The 22344-nt window shown below is 41.1% G+C and overlaps 1 protein-coding gene across 1 annotated transcript in view; it reads right to left on the bottom strand.

Annotated features, from left to right (window-relative positions):
• The window catches only part of snd1 (staphylococcal nuclease and tudor domain containing 1), a 213992-nt gene that overhangs the window by 149394 nt on the left and 42254 nt on the right, over positions 1 to 22344 (bottom strand). Inside the window, exons 12-15 of the mRNA XM_022190155.2 lie at positions 16589 to 16689; positions 10913 to 11023; positions 9342 to 9414; positions 4079 to 4220 (exon numbers count right to left, since the gene is read on the bottom strand). Coding sequence (XP_022045847.1) covers positions 4079 to 4220; positions 9342 to 9414; positions 10913 to 11023; positions 16589 to 16689 — 427 coding nt within the window. The remainder of the gene's footprint in view (positions 1 to 4078; positions 4221 to 9341; positions 9415 to 10912; positions 11024 to 16588; positions 16690 to 22344) is intronic.

Genomic DNA, 22344 nt, shown 5'->3' with positions numbered 1-22344 from the left:
GTGCTACTGTAAACAGTTTGTTCTTCAATGGCCTCCCACAACATTGTTAAAGAATAAGAATTTGGCCATGATGAATACAGTGTGAAGAGAATACGGCTAATGAAAGAGATGACTAATGCAGAACTCGGTTTAACAGCAGCATCCTTTGAATATATTATCCGTTTGTCTGCGTGGCGTCAATATTTATTCAGCACTCAGAGCAAATTACTTAAGGAAGCTGAGCATATGGAAAACAGCTCTTGACCTTTAATAGAAAATAAATGGGATGATAAGTAACAATGGTACTTAACCTTGCAAAAGCGTCATAATAACATTCTGGTGAAAGCATATAATGTTGGTTATGAGGCGAAATGCATTACAAAGGCTTATAGCAACTAATGTGACATATGTATATGGGAGAAGTGTCAGTGTACACCTTCACAGACCTTTTTCACTTTAAATGCCACCAAAGTCATCATGCATGTGATTTTATTCTTCCATAAACAGCTGTTGGAAGTGTCGCTCCCTGCACAGTAAGACTAGATCTATTTAACTTGAATATACTGTACAGATCACAGATCTGAAGCGTTGCTCTGTAAGATCTGCTCTAAACGCATCTCTTTTTTTGTGTCACAAATATGCAATAGCTTAAAGAGAAAAGGTCCACGGGGCCTCTGTCGTTTCACACACTGATAAACACAACAGGCTTGGAGCAGCCAACTTATCGTGTGTGTCATTTTAAACACAGCCCATGGTGCAGATGGGTGAATAAAACATGGAAAGATAACTTTGACAGCAAAGAGAAAGTGGAAGGAGATAGGAAGCGCTTGGAGATTAGAGGTAGAGAGATAATAAGAGGCTCTTTGTGCCTAAGGGCTTAATTTCGTGTATGGTTAAGGGTTTGACATCAGTTATCACTTAAAGAAAACTATGCGTATGACAACACGCATGCAAAGAAACATTGAGGCCATGACACAAAAGACGCAGTGTTTTATCTCAAACATTCACGGTTAAAAGGAAAACAAGACAAGAAAAAAATGGGGCGGCAATGAGACGAATAAAGAAAAACACACATCCCTACAGACAGGAACAGGGAAGGGAACTCTACGGATTGATGCCGAGGACTGCAACTGAAATAGAGGCTGAAAATACACAAACTAGGAAAGGAGATCATTTGTATCAATCAGGGTTAATCCAGCCTAATGTGTGTATTAAAGACAGCATGGGTCATCTCATTTCCAGCTGATGAATCTTTTCTTCTGGGAACGCCCTTAATCAAATCCGGTCAGGGGCTATCAGCTCTAATGTGCTTGCTGTGATTTGCTAATAACCTTTGATTGAATCAAATTATTTCAAAAGTAGACCATGTAAACATCATCTCTCACACAAACAGCATCTTCTGGAAGACAGACTTGGGTGTGTTTACATTAAGGAGTCTTACTGAGGGAGGATGTTGAGGAATACTACAAACGGAAAGTAAAACTGCAGCCTCGCAGCTGTACACATCCAACAACCAGTGAAGTTATACTTTACATCCAAATACATTTTTTACAATCTATATAGTGAACATATTTAAGTGTCTAAGTTCATTGAAAGAAACAATGAACTTATGCATAGAATAACTGACTTCGATGAGAGGAAAAACAGATTGTATCTTCATTTTCTAAGCAAAAGGCCAAGGTGCATTCAAACGGAATAAATCAGGGGTCCTGTTTTGCTTATTGGAATTCAATATTGTCCACTGTACATTTACATTCTGAAACTTCTGTGACTTGAACACTGCTTGTAGGTTGTCATTTTAATATGATCATAGAACACCCACACAGAGATGCTGAAATGAAAATGCAGTCTCATTTAAATTTCTACACAAATACACCACACATGTGGAAAATTCCAATGCGGATGTAAAATTAGATGTTTATTTTCATTTTAATTTGGCTCCCAATGGGCTTCCATAGCTGGCGTATAAAGTGGATTATGACAATACAAAGTTGCAGCCATGACAGTCGAAGTTTCAAGTATGGATGCTGCTCCAAAGAGGCTATTTTAAAACATGGATGCTTCACACATCCTCAACCAGGCAGCATAGAACATCAGCTCATAGTTTCAAGGTGGGCAACCAAGATTAGAGTAACCAATTTAGTGTTTAACCAAATGTGAAATATAGTCCATTTCATCACTTAGACATTTTATCCTTTGCAGCATTTGTGTGAAATTTTGTCATAATGAATTCATAATTTATGGTCAAACACAGTTTGTGAGGTCACAGTGACCTTCAACCATCACATTTTCAGCCCTCCATCTCTCCCAGTAGACGTTTGTGCCAGATGTAACAAAATACCCTCAAGGCTTCCTGAGATATCATGTTCACTAGAATGGGACAGACATGAGGTCATGGACCTTTGACCATCAAAATCTAATCAGTTCACTCTCGAGTCCTAGTGAGCAGCATGGTGCCAAATATAAAGAAATTCCCTCCAGCTGTTCCTCAGATATTGCTTCCACAAGAACAGGACGGATAGACAACCTGAACAAGAGCATAAAAACACATATGTTCAGAAAGTTCACTGGCTGAGGTCATTTCAATATAACTCGTAGCAGTCAGAGGGACAAAATGCAATTACAAAAACCATCAGTGAATCGCAGAGATAATCAAAAGAAAAATTACTAAATTAATTTATGCATCAACGATTCAGCCACGCACCCACAACTGAAGTGAATCTGGATGTTTGTCAGACATATGTGGTATTCGTTCGAGGGGAAATGAAGGACTGTATGGCGGGCAAATATCTCACTGAAATGGAGATGGATCCCAACAATGATAAAAGAGCATCATCCATTGTGGAAGGGCGAGGCCCTCTCACCATTTTCATGATCTGGGAGGATGTGCAAATCATAGCTGCCTGCCAAAGATACAGTCTCAGTGTTTTTATTACTAGTGCAAACTGTCAAGACAGTCGAGGAGCTGAAATAAATGACTGGACCTGCTATCAAACAGTCTGTATTTCATCCCATCTGCATCTTGCCCTAAATTTCATACTGTTGTTTTCTCACACTGAAAAATGGATAGAAATGTTTCTTCGCAGGAATGCAAATAATTCTATTTCTCTGACTAACTTGACAAAATATCCCAAACTAACTTTGGGTTGTATAATCAGTTTCCTTGATTTTGCAGTCTGTTTTATTCAGTCCAAAAACAAATATATACTGATATTTGACAATAAATACATCATATTCTTAGATCTGAGAAGCAAGAAACGGCTCATGTTGGATATTTTTGCTTACAAAATATCAAAAAACAGTCCATATTTACACTATGTTACATGACATGGATACACAAACTGTTGCAACTCTGTTTCTTTCAGTTCACGATCTGTCCTCTGTGCTATTGCTCATCAGGTAAGGGACCGCCGAAAACAAACTCAGGTAGGAGGAATAAACTGTTGTTGAATGCCAGAAGGCACAATTTTACATTCTGAGAACATATCAAGTTGTCACAACATGACCTTCTCAGGCACTTTGAGTAAAAGAAGTAGAGAAAAGGCTGCAACAAAGCAGCGTTTGCACTTCAGCTATAAAAGAAATTACCAAGTCCGTACAGCATGAAAAACCTGACAATACCTGCCTATTCACGAGGGTTTAAAGCTCCTTTTACCTTGACAGAGCAGCCAGGTCCTAATGAAGATTACTACAAAGTGGAAAGCCGAGCAGGAGTCTATTTCAAACTTGGCAGGGAGCCAGAAGGGGGAAGGTGAGGTTAAAGGGGACACATGCTTCACGCCAGCACCGCTGTTCTGGAAGAGGGTCGGCTGACGATGGCACAGCTACCCCCCTCTGCCCTCTTGGGTTGGCTGCTGGGAGATGTAGGGAGGGTGTAAACTCTGACCCCTGAACTGGCAGGAGTAGCGATGTGGAACATACCGACTTGCCTGGCTGCACTATATACCCACACTTTGAAACAATCCTTTCCTTGTTACTGACAGAAATACAAATGAACTTTGACGTGGCAGAAACTAATACCTAACCAGACCCAGAAGTGAGTCAATTAGAGAACACAGAATGAAATGACCTTCGTATTAGGAAGGTAAAAGATACCCACCGGCGAGGAGGAATGTGATGAGGCAGGTTTCTTTGGGCATGTACAACTTGAGGCGTGAGCCGCTGAAGACGTATTCTACCACAGCTTCTGACCGGCCAGCCCTCTGCAGGAACGGAAAGAACTGCTTGGCTTTCTGTGTCTCCTAACAGATAAAGAAAGAATGAGAAATGACATTTAATAGACATTTTTATTCAGTTGTGTAGCTTTTTAACAAGTGCAAAAAGCAATAATACTTTAGTAATTTGCTGCTTGTGAATGAATAGAACCGTTTTTGACAGCGGTAGAGCAAAGATACTGCGATAATCCCGTGTCGTAAAATGATTCATTAGCTGTGTATTGAAGAAAGGAAAGTTTTCATTGAAGTGTCAGAACTCCAAACATTTTCAGACGATTTTTCATTGCAATACAAAATCCTAAACCTCTAAGCAAACAGCACAACCATGACTAGAACTGGAAACAACTCAAAAATATCTGTGCAGCATAACAAAGTGAGAATGTCATAATTGATTTTTTTTTTTAATATTATTATTTTTTCAGATATTTTTTTTTTTCAACACTGGACACAACATGTGTAACAAGTGCCTACAGGTGATACCAACAACGCACACAGATGAGTCCGTCATAGCTTCTTAGTTGCGCAAAGAAGCTGATATTTGATGAAATATAGTTTTGGTTAAATCTTCTGGCAGAACAGCAGCTCACACATGATTAATTAAAGGTGAAAATCCCCTGATTCTTTTTTGTTTTTACAGTTTTTGGCTCAGATAAATGTGTCATTTTGGTGCTTTTTTTTCCCAAAGATAACATGCCTTTCAAAAACAGCAGCAGGTTTTGGGGTTCAGAGGGTTGATATCTTTAATCGTATGAAGTCAATTCAAGCGAATTTTATCAGTGCTGGAAAATAACACACTGCAGTACGCGTGACAAACCTAACCTGGATACAGCAGCCACAAAAATCTCAGCCAAACAGACAGCAACCAAATTAGACACGATAAATAGTCCAAATAGGATTATTGACAACAGAATCTGCGTGCTTTTTCGAGACATCTTTAAATCTTGGGCTGGCCTAATGAGGTCCGCTTCACTTCTCGGTGACACGTCTGGAAGCTCATGCAATCAAAAATAATTCTTTCCCTTCCTGCTTCCATCTCTGTCTGCAAGGGTGAGTCACGAGCTTATTGGTGTGCTCAGGCCAAAATTACAAGCAGAGCTAAATCATGTGTATTCAAGCAGGGCTACTGATGTAGTGGCAGGGGAAGATTCATAAACGATAAAAAATAATTAAATATGTGCCTACTCCAGGCATGAGCATGTAGGCACAACAGACCAGTGAGTCATGGGCTGCTGTAGTGTGTGTGGCAGTGTGGACATGGGAGTAGGCACAAAGGCTCGAAGGGAAGGATCGAGTTCAAACAGGGAAAGTCAGAGCGAACACATGTGTTCTCCATTTGCCAATGTAAGTTTCCATGAGAGTTCAGAGCAGTTCAAAGAGAAAAATATCAATATTTCCTCTCCATTTTTTAAAGGGACTGGCACACAACACATCAAGTAACAAGAGGAAAACATCACGCAACAAACGTCACCGGAGGGGCTCAAACACATGAGTCTGTGAGTTAAGGGTATGCGCTTTAGCCATAAGATGCAGCACCTGAACTCCACCCACTGAAATCCAAAATAACCCCTTGAGTGGGAGACGTCAGAACCAAACACACTCTCCCCGTTCACACAAACACATTTGCACCACCTGCGGTGTGTGGGCTGTGCAGTCAAACTTGGTTCAGAGAAAAAAAAAAGAAAAAAAGGGAAGAGACATGAGAAAGGAGAGGACCTCATTATGCAACCTTTAGAGGCATGAGGTGAGTCAAGTGCTTTATCCACTCTCCTCCCACCACCTCTGTACATCTCCTACACTATACGTTTATAAACCCATCTCTGCTCTATTTGTGACTGCGGCCCACTCAACGTACATAATCCCTTTCTACAAACCTTTACCACCAAAGGATGCTGACGTATAGGAGAGTGTGTTCCCATGTGTGTGCATGAGAGAGGGTGGGGTGTGCCTGTGCATGTGGGCGTGTAAAAGAAAACAGGGAGGAAAGGATGCTGGGGTGAGGAGGGGTGGACGCAGCGTTGCTATTTTGGTCCTTTTATTAGAACGCTCATTACATTAGCCTAGCCAAACAACTGGTGCATGCTCACACACGCCTACTGGCAGTGACTGGCAACGATCCTAGACGGCGCTGCAAATCACGTACGGCTTGTCGGAAACTGACTGTTATGTTGAGAGAAGGGAAGGTTAGCAGCTTGTGAAAGGGGCTCCGGTGTGCTGATGTGCGTGTCACACAAAGACACGACAGAGTCGATCCTATAAAAACATAAAGACTATGTGCACCCTTTCCAACTTAACGGGGCAGTTTTTAATGAGCAAGATGTGCAATTCTCCATTTGCAATCAGGCTGGGGCATATATTCCTTTTCTCTCATTGGTAATACAGTTAATTATTCATTGAGCACCTCCCACTGCAAACGTTCCCAAGCCACTGCCGAGCATTTGAGTGTGGTCACTTGAGCTGGGTGGAGGTTTACAAGTCTGAAATGTGCTAAAACTCTTGATGAAATTTCAGAGCAGCCCAGTCAGCACAACAATTCCCCGTCATAATTATTTTTACAGGGTCTGGTAATTTATCTGTCCTGCTGACACAATAAGACATGGGGAGGTTACGATGATGACAATGTGGATGAGCATTAACACCCGAGGGCAGCTGTGCAGAGCAATGCCAGAATTATTAGGCCAGACTCTAAAGTCTTTTTGGTGTTCAAGAGCTTTAATGTCTTGGCAGAAAGCCCCTGTTCAAATGCACTGTTAGAGCACTTTAAACAGCAACTTAGAAAGCTTACACATGACCAAATCTGGTGGAAGCCCTCTGAGCTTAGAAGAAAAAGACTAATATGGAAAAAGGAGAGCCTGATTAATTTAACCAAAAGTCTCTCTGCAGCCTACAAGTACGAGAGCTACAAGAGAGCTCAAGTGAGGCAGACAATGAGGTGCTAATGTTTTTGAAGTTCAGTGATTCACAGGACATCATGTAGTGGCTTTTAAAATGTGGGAGAGATAGTTGGCTGTCAAGTACTTATATACATATACATATATATATATATATATATATGTAAATACACACACACAGGCACTGATGATTTTGGGGAGAAAACTGTTAGAGCTGCTACATCGGTTTGTCAAAGCTTTGATGCATTTCCAGTTAAATGCAAAAGCACTGCCAAAGTAAATAAAAAACCGGGGATAACATGGTGAGAAAGGCACCAAGCTGATGTAATTCCAACGAAATCTAACTTGTTTGTGGGTTGGAAGTTTGTGAGGGATTGTGTACTTGTAGCACTAGCAACTCCTACAGCTTAGTCAGGTAGACCACGCAAGTGGAGGCACAATCTAGGGGGAATAACAAACTTTTGCTAGTCAAGTTCTTTAGTCAGATGGAAAAAAAAAAAAACACAAGAACAAAACAAATAAAAACAGCTGAAATGGCTTGCTCAGAAGAAAACATGCTGTTGGGATCCAGAGTGACATGGAACCAGAAATTTCCCAAATGCAGCTGAACGTTTTCAGTGGTTGCTCCAGTCCGCTCACCACCCACACTCCCCCTACAGAGGGAGTTACATCGAAGGCCCGCAATCGTCTGCTCTGAAATACCGCTGCAAGTGATTCTCCTCCTACCTTTATGGATTTTATTGATCTTATTATAATCTGGTGAAGGCATTTACTTCTGGCTGCTTTCTGCCATCACAGTATTATCCCAGTTTGCTTGACATCCATCCACTGTCTTCTTTCTTATACAAGGTCAGGTCACAGCAGCGGGCCAAACAGGAGTTCAGATCCTCTAGGCAACACTTCCCAGCTGTTCCAGGGGGATCCCAAGGCATTCCCAGGCCGAATGAGATATGCAATCCCTTTCGGTGAGCTCTGGGTCTATCTCAGGGTCAAGCTGGACATGCTTGGAAAACCTCCAAAGGAGTGGGAAGCGTATTTCTTTGTGGTTTCTCTTTTGCACTTGCTGCTGTTAAAAGAAACAGATCACCTCCAAGAGATCATGATGCGTTATGGCATCCTCTTCATAAAAATGCAGTATTGTGGCATCAAAAATTATGTTGCAACAAAAGAAAAATGTAGGCGAACCAGTCCAACAAGTGTAAAAAGCCCTGCTTCTCATGCCTGCCCGACACTAGAAGAAAAGGTCACCAGTAAATAGAAATATGTTGCAAACTGTGTCAGTAACGTACAGATCTAATCTGCACCACATGTCCCACACCATCACATTTCATATCACTCAGGCACAACAGGGTGAATTGTCCATGACCTGACTGAATAACCTCAATTTTCATTTTCAATGGTGGGGGATAACACAAAGTTTAAAAAAAAAGAAGAAAAAAAAAAGTCAGCGACATGTACAGAAAGCTATAATGACCATTATACGGCCAGCACTTAATGTATGCATCAATGCAATCATGGCGCATTTCGGTTGATCACAACTTCCTTTGTCCTGCTTTAAATGTGAGCTCCTCTAACCCTGTCATTCAGTTTGACAACTGCAGACAGCCACACTACTGCAACATGTGGTTAATACTGATTGCACATGGGTTTGAAGTGCACTGTTAGAACCTGTAGTCAAGACAGATTTGCTAGCAGAAACAAAAAAAACCTGAAAGAAAAATTATCAGGAGAAGTTCTGCAATTCAACATGAATTATATTTTGCACTGAAGAGGAGACTGAGCACAGGCAGAACAGAGGACAAGAAGACAAATCACAGTGATAAGAATTTAAAAGACGGCTTCCTGGGTGGCGCAAACAAAAACACATGCTTAGAAAGAATGTTTACCAATCACCCATTACTCGTTACGGAGAGATTTTATGGTTTTTCCCACGCTAATGTTCATTTTGTGAGCGCTCCCAATCAGGCTTCATTAGCCAAATGATGCCTCTATCAAGCCCCTGGGCACACGTAAACAAGCTAGGACCAAGCACCGCTGATGGTTTTATTAATGTAGCTGACTATTTTTAGAGGCTACTTATAGGAGTGAGTCGAGGATTATAGATTCTTCGGAGAAATACCGGAATGACGTATCTTTGAGAGCCACGAGGGCTGTGTGTAAGCGACTCATAAGTTTTAAATTACAATTCTAATCACTTATTAAACCCATCATGGAGAAATCTTTTATTCTCCTGTGTACACATGAACAAAACGATACCTACCCCAGAGATATCAGCCACTCTGTGGATGGGAACCTCCTTCTTGCTGTGCAGCCCTTTGCCGTTCTTGATGGCCCTGCAGTCAAATACATAAACACACACGTCTCCAGCATAGCTCAAGCATCTTCATAATACATTGATACAGGTTCAATAGAGCTGGAGAAACTGTAGCTCTTCATGTCATCACTGTCGATGCATAGCTGGAGCCTTTGTGAAGCAACATGTAAATTCATTCACCGATTTTCCTTCCTCGAATTGCAATCAATTGGAAGGACTTGTGGGAGGATTGTTTTTTTCACTCAGATAATCGATAGACTTAAGATGAAAACCGGAAATGGTGGTTGAAGGACAAAATCAGAAGAGAAATTATGGTTGGAGGAGTGGAAGGAGGGGAAATGAAGAGTTAACTAGAGATTTAGTGATGAGGACTGGTGGTGGCGGGATTTGCTTTAAAAAGCCTAAAGGACCAAATGACATGAAGATGACTTGTGAATGCTGCTGTAAAGGGGAACCCTGTAGCTACTGGGTCATTTGGATGCAGACCAGTGTCTTGAAGGTGGAGCATGTACATTTATGCAAGCATGTACATACAGTATGTGCACTTAATAGCCAAGAGGAGGTTCCTTGAAGGCTGTGGGCCGCTGGCCTTGTGCAGTGGGAACTAAAAATAAAACCAAGGCTATAGACAGAAACCTCTCATCAACTCTAATAGGACCCCACCAGGGACGGAGAGAAAGAGAGAGCAAGAGAAAGAGAGGGGGAAGGGAGGAAAAGAAATGGGAAAAGAAGACCCAGAAGAGCAAGGCCAAAGAAGGACAAAACTGAAAACGGCTAAGGTGCAGAAATAAGGACAAAATGTGCAAAAGGAAGAAGGAAAGCAGGAGAGAGGAGAAAGAACGGCGCGATTGGGCAGCAACACTGCATGAAAGAAAAGGGAGAGAAAGAGTTAATCCTATAAAAGGAGGCTGTGGCTGCATCTGCTCTACCTATAGCAAGCAGATCTTAATCTAAGGCAGAGTAATAAAGCTTGTACTAAATCTCTCCACTGCACCTCCATATAATTATATTCATAGGGCCTGTGTAAAGAGAGCCTATGATTTAGTGTCTAGCGCTTGGGAAGGTGAATTTGTGTCCAGGCATGTGAGAAAAAAAAGGCACCAATACATGTATGAGTAAATATTGGAGAGTAATAACATGTTTCCTCAGGAAAATGTAGCAATGGCTGTGACTTATGATAGCGGTGCGGCTAAAATAAATACAGAAAAATAATAAGTTACTTCACCTGTGCGATGCTGAATGTACTAGCAAATGCAAAAGCAATTTGGGGGGGGAAGAAAGCCTCAAGGTCATGCTTGATTCTCTTCGATTTCCCAAGAGAAAAAAAAAGTCAAGGTCATAAGAAGGACTATTGTAGTGTGTGCACATGCATGGGTGTTTATTCGAAGCAAAGAATGTGAATTTATCAAGCCATTTGAGAGACCCATTGTGTCAAAGAATAGAGCTGTAATAGTTCATGTAAAGGGGAGATAGAGAGTGCAAAAGTGCTTTGTGTGGAAGAGCGAGTGTTTCCTTACCGTGCCTCTGCGGCAAGCAGCTCGTCGTAGTGGGAGGAGCGCTGGTCATCATCCTGTCTGTATCTGATGACTGTGGCAAGGCCTTTACTGACCAGAGCTTCTGCTATGTTACTGGAGGAAGAGTGGAGAGGGGGAGAAAGAGATTAATAAAAACAACAAACAAAACCCTTTGGCTTCGTACGGAGTTCTGAGCAAGCTAGCTCAACAAAAAATAAGGGCATGACAAATCCCAAAGGTGGCTTTGCTCAGGAACAAAGGTTACCTAAATGTTGACATTGCACACTTGACTAACCGCTTCCTCGCTGTGTTACTGGTGTACAAGGAGAGGATTAAGGGCAGAAAGAGGGATGTATTGCAGTATTTAATGTAGCACTTAGTGGGCAGCCCCTGGACATCAAAGTTCCAGCTGAAGTGTTGGAGGAAGAAATGAAGGGCCTCTTCAGAAATTATCCTGTGCCATTGAGCTTTGTGTCAAATGTTGCAGATATTGTAACTGACAATCAGCCCAAATGTTTTCAACACTGCTGCCAACAGAACACAAAATATAGGGAGCATGAAGACGGCAAAGTGGGGATTTTTGGTCGTTTTTCCACTTTAATTTTTGTTTAACCCTTTAAGCTGCAGTCAATTCCAGCCATTTTCAGTACAAAAAATCGCTAATATTCTATTTGTAAATAAAAAATATGACGAGAAATACAGGGAATATTGGACGCGCATCGCGAGGTGCATTTCCTTGAAAACGACCCATTCGTGGATTATATACCGACTTCAAGACATGTTTTGGACAAAATATGTTACTGGCTTGTGTCGTCTGGATGTCCAAGGTTGGATTATGGCCGTTTTTTGTGGAATATTTTCATCTGTGTGTAATAAAGAACCCGGAAATGCGAGTCACGCTGTGTACGTTGAAGCCGTGTATAGAGAACGGATGGATGAATATTCGTTGTTTATCGGACAAATGTGTTTATATTACCCGCTGTGGTAATCACATCTGAAAGTGGTTTATACCGGTGGATTCATGAGAATCTAAGCTTTCCATCGGCGTATAGTGTTTGTATAATCGCGTTTGCAGCCTTCGGACATTCTTGAAATTCCTATGCAAATTAGTAGGTGTACCGCCGGCGGTACACTGAAGTTTAACGGGTTAATATATAGTACTGTGGAAAGGTTTTAGGCACTTCAGTTACATTTTAAAGATCGTGACCCCACTCATTTCTTTTAAGTCTGCAAAGTTAGAATTTCACATGGCCACAGTTAAAGTGTGTATGCTGAACATTAGACTGTTTTGGTGCTCTTCCAGTAGGCCTAGGTAGTTAGAGCACAATGATGATGTTGGCTTCCCATAATGAAATGATCGACTGCAGTATTGACTGTTAAAATACGCTCCGCTTATAGAAAACTCCACTTACAGAAAAAAGGCCCATGTACATAAAAGTCTTTTGGCTTAGATTGCTTCTTTTTGTTCAGAATGTACCTCGGCTGCATGTGTCGTGCTTAAAGAACACCAATACATTGCAACATCTATCAATAAGCAGATATTCAGCAAGTAAGGAGGCAAGTTTGTGGCCGGTTTCTAACCTCAGGGAGAAAATAAAATATTTTTCATTGAGGTACTGAACTGCGATGTGCCATTCAGTCAGAAAACTAAACCAGATCTAAATTTTAAAAACATATTTGATCAAAATCACTTTATTCTTCAGGTCTCATTTTAAATTTCTCCTAAAATAAATCCTTATCACTAATCAGATTTTGTAAAATAAATACATTCTGTGCTCAGTCTAGAAGCCATGAGTGACAACAGCAATGGCATGACAACAATTCAGGGATTTTTCACCAGGACTGCAGGCTGTGTTCATAAAATAGAGATAAAATAAAAAATGTAACATATCTATAGTATTTAGAGTCATCACTTGGAAACTTAGTTTGTTACACTTAGGCTACCAGTGGAAAAGTTAGTCTGGAGTCCTGCGTATTTATTCTGCAGCAACGGCAATGACCCTAAACACGGTGTTGAACTATTTTCAGCGACAAGAAGAACTAGCAGTACTATAACAGATGGTGAAGGCGCCTCATAGGCCGGATCTCATTGTCATGGAGTCAATCTGGGATTACATGAAGACACAGAGGCAATTGTGACAGCATAAATCCACATAACACCGGTGGCAAGCGTTCCAAGACGCTTAGAACATTAAACATTTACTGCATGCAAGTGCCTTATGCACTGGTTAATAACATAAGCAGGCACCAACAAAGTCTCTAGCATTTCATTCAAAATATGCTAACGAGTGCCGAGTCTCCAACCAGAGGGAGGGAAATTATTAATAAAACACCATAAGACAAGGTCATACAAGGTCAAAAACATCCACCCCACTGACTACCTCAACCCCTGACCTCAGTATTCATGGAGGGCTTTGCCAACTGTTCGAGTGGCTGGTGCAGTCGGCTAATGCTGGGCGGTAATTGACTGTTGACAAGACCACATCCTGACCTCTGTGCAGGCCAGTAATATCAGACAGACGGTTGTTGTGATGACATAGAGAGATCTATGTCTCCATGTGTGTGTAGGACAGTGCTTTGTGCCTTAAGCAACAGAGAAAACCAAATGATAAGTGGAACTTTCAACTGTTTGACTGAGCACAGACTTCTAAAGGTTAATTTCAAGACGTCTGACATTAAAGCCATTCTTCTCCAGTTGTGATTAAATTTGAACCTCTGAATAGTTTAATCAGGTTCATAGCTGTGGTACTGTGTGAAAATACATGTTTCAAACAGTAGAACTGAACTCCTTCAAAGCACTGTTTGTAGGAAGAAAATAATTGCTTGCAGTGAGGCGACCCTAGTCATAAAATTGAAATACAAAGAAGCACTTTCTGGTTATTTGGTGATTCATGATGTGATTACAAGTTCTGAGCATTTAAAAATGATTATTCTGTGTTGTCTTACATCAGATGAACTTAACTTTTAAAGCATCGCAGACACAGACAGCTGGAGGGATAAAATGAAATGTCTTTTCCACTGACAAATTATATGCTGCATGATCTGCCAATAAAGTCTATATTCAACCTCGACTGCAAGCATGAATATCATGTACTCCTAGTCATAGCTGCTTAGTGTCAATAAGAAAAACAAACAACAGAACACAAACGCATTGAAGAGCAACTTTTAGGTTAAGTTTTTCCACTACATTCATACATAATATTTCTTGAACTTGACTGATTGCAAAATTAATGCATTATTTTATATGTCTTACATGAGAAAAAACAATCTGATGGAAAGGGAGGCATTCTGAGCAGTGCTCTTAAGTCTGCTTCATATTCCATCACATAAGGGAGTCGAGTCTGCCTCAGCACACTAACAGTAGGTGGTAGTGAATCTGAGCAGCTGTGATTTGGAGAGTTGGTCTTTTTTTTTTTTGCTAGTTACTTTGCATTTCACCATTTTTCATCACGGTGAAATGTTGTGTTTATGCAGGTTGCACAAATTATAGTCTGTCAGGACATCGAATGCACACTTTTCCCAAATATAGACCTGCGAACTGACTTTAATGCTGCATTTGTAACAGCAGACTCAAACATGTGAAGCACTCATTTTAGACAGGATGGTTATTTTCCTGCAGGAATGACTGACTATATGGGTGGGATGTCTGGGTCAGCACCATGTGAACCCGACAGCCGATGCGGTTTCATGATCAGCAGCATCTTCTGGCTCTGTAGCCGTCGGAAGCAGTGGTTACAGATCGGACAGAGATTTAACACAAAGAAAACTAAGTCCTCTTTTATGTTCACATACTTCAAGAATGGTCAGCCCTCTCCCTCCTCTCTCTTTCACTCTGATATGGCCATAAAACACAGTGTCAGTTTGTATTAGACAACCAAGATGAGACCCATACCAGCTGATCCTCCCACAGTAGTTTCTGTTATGGGCAACACTCCAGTGTTACAAACCCAATACTAGTTTTGTTCAATCCTGATATGTGATAGGAAACTTTACACTACTGAGATGTACCACAGTGTTAGCCAACGTTATCAAATGTTGGTGATTCACCCAGACACCTGCTCCATTCTCCACTGGTTGTCCTCAAATTAATTTCTCACTGATGGCTGTTATTTCTTCCAATCTCTGTCTGTTCCCGGTCTCTACGACACCCAGTGGGCTCATAATTATAAAGCTGTGGTTTTGCATTTGCATATGAATATACATTTTCAACCTCTTTAGTGTCACAGTGGGCTGGTATCGTTTGTATTTTCAGCTTCAATTCTTTTGACGTGCAAGTGGTTAAGGTTACAACAACATTAAAATCCAGCTTTCACATTAATTCTTGAGAAATTATAACCTAATAATATAACAAACTGTATTGTGGTAGAACATTTACAAGAGATGTTCTTGTGCATTGAACATTTTTAATCCCGCAATGTACTTTCATGAATATTTATAGAATTTTACTTGAAGAATCAGCTGTAATGCAGGACTGAGTGTGTGAGAATAGCACTTTTACTCAAGTAAAAGATCTAAACACTTTCTCCATCACTGACCATCTCTGTCTAATCAGGTAAAGAAGCATTTAATAATTATATGAATTATTACAGTTACTATGTTCTTTTTAACAGCTGAGTAGCACACCCACAGCCAAACCGCACATCCCATTGAAGGAAGGTGGTGTTGCACACTAGTGGGTTTGTTGTGAAGAAATGTTGTCCTAGCATGTGAGAGAAGCTCCTACAAGTAGTAGTAACTGCAAAAAGCGCTGCTACAATGAATAGTAAAGTTACTTTAGTGGTCATGCAATGCCTTAATGAGCATAATAGTTTTGGAATGCCTGTGTGTTGTGTTCGCTGTCACAAAAGCCAAATAAATCAATGCAAGATTACATAAATAGGGACTATTTTTGTAATGTTACATTGTCGTCCGCATGCAATTTTCATACGTGCGATGGGTAAATGTTACCAGAAAGAAAAAAAAGCTATGCAAAGCAATTGTAACCATCACTCCAGTGGTGGTCCGTCATTTTGGCTACTTTATTGTAACGATAGCAGAGCCCAGTCCTGTCCATGGAAAGTGATTTGCAGCAGAATTTGCTGAATTACGGTGACGCAAGAAGGTCAAACAAATTGTGATTCACCTGCTCTTAAAGCAACTCCTGAGTATGTTAACTCAGAATAATGCTAGACTCACCGTTTATTAAGACAAATGCATTAGGACACAAAAAGACACGCATTCTGCTAGCAGGACTAATGGAGCAATCCAGTAGCAGTAGATATACGGTAGCTGCTTCCAGTGCATTACTTTTAAACTTTGAAAGTGCAAGAGGAATTCTTTTGGAGATCCGATTAGCAGAATTGAAATGAATCTTTCTCAATGAATCATGTAAAAATCTTAAATTTGGAATGAGGCTGAAAGTGGTTTCTGATGATCAACCGTCCTGCCAAAAGTATTGCGATGACCCATACTTCTTACTGTTAAAGTGGACCTAGTTTGGCCGCTCTCCTTTTGGAATGCCACGACTGAGTTGTCATTTTGAGGCAGGCGTAAAACTCAACAAAAACGTTACGCCGATACACAGGCATATTTTTCAAAAAATCTGGCTTGTGCTTTTTTTTTTTTTTACACATTAATCCACTGAGGTAATTAACCTCCAAGTTGCTTTTTAAACTAAAGCACTCATGGTCCACTACTTACATGCCGCCAATTGTGACTGTAGCACAGGTGCGCTCTGGGAAGGCAGGTGTTCCCTCTCCTGGACCGGTCGCTGCTCTGATGTAGTCCACCGTCACGTTGACCTAAAGGGGAGCATAAGCCAGAGGTCACAAAAATACACCAAGAGCAGAAAGGACTAAGTGAAGGCGACATCAGTTACGGTAATAATTAGTGCTGAAAACGTTCCGACTTGTGTGTATGTGGGTCTTTTCGTTTGTCCCACTTCTCAAGGTCACCCCAAGTCAGTGTGAATCTCGTCAGGCGGCACTGTAGATCTCCCCAGAGGAGGAGTATTAACACACGGTGGGTGTTTGGGACAACACACACACACAGGGTGAACAGTGATAGAACCCAAATGACCCTACGCTGTGTGTTCTCAGCACAGCTCCCCAGGGATGGACTCCAATCCACCCACCCTGAAGAAACAATTTTGTCACTCAGCTGTGTGCGGGTGCATACATCCCCCGGCATGTGACAGGGAAAGCCTGCTTTGTGGGCCAGACACAGGCAGACAGCGCTAACAGCAGGGAGGCAGCCATACCGGTACACACAACCGGCAGTTTAAGAGCTACGTGTCAACCACGTCAGGCAAGTGTGATGGGAGAGGAGCTTTAAAAAAGGAAAAAGAAATGGGGGAGTCTGGCTCTTCATCATAGCATACACACAAGGCAGACAGAGACAATGCAGACAGGCCTATTACAGGGACATGAACGAGCAACGGTGGTCTGTCATTAGATGGACAGGATGAGGACATGAGCAGGAGAAGAGAAGAACTTCTGTCATAGCAGAATGGCGTGTCATAGAATACTGTTCAGCAGAAACCCTTATCTGCAGTTTCAGAGGAGGAGAAAAATAAAAGGACACCAGGAGATGGATTACGTTGGATGGAGACCACAGGTAATTGTACAACTGAATGTAAAAAAGTAAGCGCCTGAGACGACTTAGAGCAAAAAAAAAAAAAAAAAAAAACCATCACCAGTGGGTTACAAATGAAAAAACAACAATTATTGGGTTATTATTGGAGAATAAAAATGATTTAGGTGTGGAGGACTATCTGGAAAGTGGAGAAATGGTGAAATAAATGTAGAATTACAAAAATCACAGTAGAAAGTCAATCTCCACACAAAAACAACTTCACATATTCTAATCTTTACAAGACAACCTTTTCATCCAGTCTGCATTATCAGTTAAAAAATAAACACCCCATTTACACGATAATGTACATTAATTGCGCCCATATTCTGGTTAACTCATACTAAAAGCAACAGAATTGCTTTGTGTTCCTCTCTGTTGTAGATCAATGTGCAAAATCCCCCTCTTAAAAACACTGTCAATCTTACTCAGTCTGGTAACCATTCTTCCAAGCCATTATCCTCTCTCCATCATGGAAGCTCTTCATTTTCTTATAGCCCAAACATGACAGATTGTAATGTCTATTCAGCCTTGCTGAAAAGTGAAGCCATTTAAATGGTATGGGTAACCGAAGAATGGGAGACAAAAAAAATCATTGTGAAAAGGAAGTATTGACATTAGCCAGCGAGGATAAAATGAGATGAAATGACAGGAGAATGAGAAAGGCAGCACAAAAAGAGGAGGTCTGAGGGGGAGATTTAATCACGCGAGCAAAATGTAACGCTGGATGCTATAAGCTGTGTTTCCCAAATGCCAGTAGTTACCCATTAAGCGAGGTGATGACAGATTATAAACTTTGACCATGCAATGTTAGATTAGAGGAGTTCTAGGCCTATTCTCCACGGGCCATCTAACAGATTCCCTGATAAGGCAAAGCCATCTATAAGAACCCCCCAGAGGAGAGTCAAACAGAGGGGGAGAGACAGCGGATGGATTAGAAAGTGTGGGCGTGATAAGGACAGTAGAAGTGTGAGATAATGTGTTTGTTCTGCTGAAGGGACAAGCAGCACAGTAACGTTTGGCTAACGCTGCCGAAGGACTCGTGTTTCTATCACGTTTTTGTGTGTAAGGGCAGTTTTGAAAGGATAAAGTATAATCAGTTTTGTATTGTGTACATTTTTGCATGATTAAACACAAATGCTCACATGAATTTAAGTGTCTGTATTTATTGCACAACACAGGAAAATAAGTTGTGTATACAAGTCACTGTCATCTTGTCATTGTCATGTCAGGACCCTACCCTTTCTGAAATAGGTGATTTATTCCGTGTCATTTAGAAGAGCAAAGCTTGCACTGAGGAATATCAGAGAAAGATTTATTTGCATAATAAGAAAACATACAAACTAATGTGTATTGTAACATGAAATAACCTAACCATAAGAAAATGGCATCACAATGTGCCTGCTCAAACTTCAAACCTTGGATGTCTGATGTTGGCTTTTTTGTCAATAACCCATATGCCGATATTGTCCAACCCTCAATTTCCGATTTCAACCGATACCGATATATGTGGGCTATTTAACTAATTTTCGGTAAAATCACCAACATGTCACCATTTTGACCCAGAAACTGTAAAAAAGAAAAATAAGTATAAATGAATCGTCAAATTTTCAACTTCCTAATTGCTCCCAGAACTACTCCTCTGTGGCATATTCTGTCAGGAGACTTCACCAAATCTCCAAAATCACTTTATTATACACATCTCATTTTTAAAAAACTCCTAGCTCTAACTATATTCTTAGAAAAGACTAAAATTCTGTGCTCCTCTGCACAAGCATGAAGTCATTAGTTATTCAGCTGTGATCGACAGTGATAAGACAAGAATTCAGAGACTTTTCTGCTTTAGTGGCTTGAACTGCAGGTAGTGTCAACACAGCGCAGATACAAGTTCTACATTTATGAATGCTTGCATTTTTTTTTTTTTTTTTTTGTCTACTTCTAGCCATGATTTTGCTCTTTCAATAAAGGTGCAGGACTTTATACAGTAGTGAAAAAATGACCTCATAGTGAGTCAAAATGTTACAGGAGCAAAAAAACAGCCAATAAATGTTTGAAGATCAGAGGGTTAAAATAGCACAGTGACAACATTCAGATTCTGGCTGTATGCTCGGGGTAGCTGTCATGCTGCAGAATGAATTACGCCACTCCCTGATGGAGCTGCAGGATAGACAGAACAAACCCTACACTTCCCAAAATGAGTTTCATTTGAGACGGTATTAATCGACTTATGCCGAGATACGATGAGGAAATGGTACATGTGCCATGTCATGAGTAACAGTAATCACAGCCCAGCATGGGCTCAGCATGAGTGGTTTTCCAGACCGTGGAAGGCTGCTTATCCTGATAGTGTGGAAGATTTAGGTTTGCTGCAACTGCAACCTTCTCCTGCATCTTTCCAACAAACCAAGCTCCCACAGCTTGCTGCGATATTTAACCCTTTACGCTTCAGTGCGTCGTAGGTGTACCGCCGGCGGTACACCTACTAATTTGCATAGGAATTTCAAGAATGTCCGACGGCTGCAAACCCGATTATACAAACACTATACGCCGATAGAAAGCTTAGATTCTCATGAATCCGCCGGTATAAACCACTTTCAGATGCAATTACCACAGCGGGTGAGAAAAACACATTTGTCCGACAAAAACAAATATTCATCCATCCGTTCTCTATACACGGCTTCAACGCACACAGCACGACTCACATTTCCGGGTTCATTATTACACACAGAAAAAAAGATTCCACAAAAAAACAGCCATAATCCAACCTTTTACATCCAGACAACACAAGCCAGTAAACTATTTTGTCCAAAACATGTCCTGAAGTCGGTATAAAATCCACGAATCGGTCGTTTTCAAGGAAATGCACCTCGCGATGTGCGTCCAATATTCCCTGTATTTTTCGTCATTTTTTTTTTATTCAAAAATAGAATATTAGCGATTTTTTGTACTGAAAACGGCTGGAATTGACTGAAGCTTAAAGGGTTAAACTGATCTACCAACAGACAATCCATTTGTAATCAAAGTGAATTTAACAAGTGCTCTTGGTAGAATTGTACATCATCGCTGCTTAGCAAGTAAAAACGCTATTCTGAGCAAATGAAACGGCTTATTAGACTGGCAGGTCTACACACAGGTGTGGCAGCAGCCTCACTTGCACCATGAAAGACGGAAAATCAGAAGGCAAGTTATGTTTGAACATAAAGATCCCTGGATATCTTCAAGCCTAAGTTAAGAAGTTAAGAAAACGAGTGTAAGAGGAAAAATACAGTAAGGATGTGGGGTAAGAGAACAGTGTGTGGCTGGTTGAACCGCTGTGTGTTTGCAAGAGAGGTGCTTAAGTTGCTGCTGTGTTTTAGCAGGCTATAATCACAGCTGGCTATCATTTAATGAACAGAGCTGTGCTGGGAAGAGAAAAAAAAACCTCAGGCTGGGACAGCACAACATCGAGAGAAACAGAGGCAAGTAGAGGCAAAGGAGGAAGAGGGAGCCCCATCTGGATTTTCAACCATGGGACCCGATGACGCTTAGGTCTACCCGCTTTGCATCTGCTTGAACACACACACCTCAAGCTTTCCTCAAATCAACTTTCACTCCCGCAAACACACACCACATAAAACACCGCAGCGCACATGAGACGTTGTCAGCGCATTCACACACTCGCATGCACACCAATAAGAGGGGAAAACTCTGTCGCTAACAGTACTACACAAGCAGCTGCATAACAGGAGCCACTTTGAGCACGCAGGATTATCCGAATGTGCTCAACCCTGATAAGTGGCTTAATGCAACATTTCCATTCGACTTTTTTTTTCTGCTGAGGCTGAGACCCAGGCGCACAAGAAGCACTACTTATAAAGTTAGCCAAATCAAGCTTTTTGGGATTATGTCACCATGCAAGCACTGCCATTTCAATGGGGGTGGGGATATATATGAGAAAGACGGAGACAGACAGACAGACGTGGAGTGACAGAAAGGAGTAAAAGGAAAATGCCTCGGTGCATTTTTAGCCGACCGTAAATGGAGAGCTCAAAAGAACTTATTGGATGTAACGAAGCATGTGTTACTCAAAGAAAGTTACATGTTTCTTCTAAATGCCAAAAAGCAAACATCACATATGATATTTTAAATGATCCATAGTGAGCAATTTAGGATATTCTGATTAAAGATATATCTGTTGATGCTGGGGCTGCTTTGAATTCCTCTTTCAAAAAAGAGAACAGGTATTGCACCAATTCCTCTCTGCCTCAGAGAGCTATCAAATATAGACTCCGCTTGGCCAAAAAAAGAGAGAAAAAAAGGAAGCCTTTTGAATATGAATATTAGATATGCTTTATAAAAGATCAAAAGCACCATGCTCTCCTTACAGAGATGAGAAATAGGGGGTTTAATAGAAAAAAAAGCATTTAATATAGCTTTATTCTCCTAAACCGCAGCGGTGGCATTAGGGCTTTGAGCTTTAGCACACTGAGACTGGTAGTTAATGCTTAGTCACGTCCTAGAAGGTTTAGTCAGGGGAAAATCTGCTTGTTTCCCCAATTCATGTAATGTATTGCACTCTTCGGCACTTCCCGAGCTTTCAAAGAGAACGCTGTCAAGGGGGAATACCTGTAGGTCAATCTGTTAACTCAACCTTGCGACTGGGAGGGACGATTAGCTCTGGTAAAGTCAAGCTTGACCTAGATGATGCAGAAATACACCTTTTGTGATCTGACAGTAAATCTGCAGTCATACAGTCCGTCAGTGACTCAAGTCCTTCTCTGTTCTTTCACGGAAGACCTAAACCAGATAGAGTGTTTCCCCTTAAATCTACCAGGTCAAGTTCCATT

This window comes from Acanthochromis polyacanthus, chromosome 1 (genome assembly GCF_021347895.1).
Source record: "Acanthochromis polyacanthus isolate Apoly-LR-REF ecotype Palm Island chromosome 1, KAUST_Apoly_ChrSc, whole genome shotgun sequence".
In the NCBI taxonomy this organism is placed as follows: Eukaryota; Metazoa; Chordata; class Actinopteri; family Pomacentridae; genus Acanthochromis; species Acanthochromis polyacanthus.
This window is presented reverse-complemented; position numbering and strand designations above follow the sequence as displayed.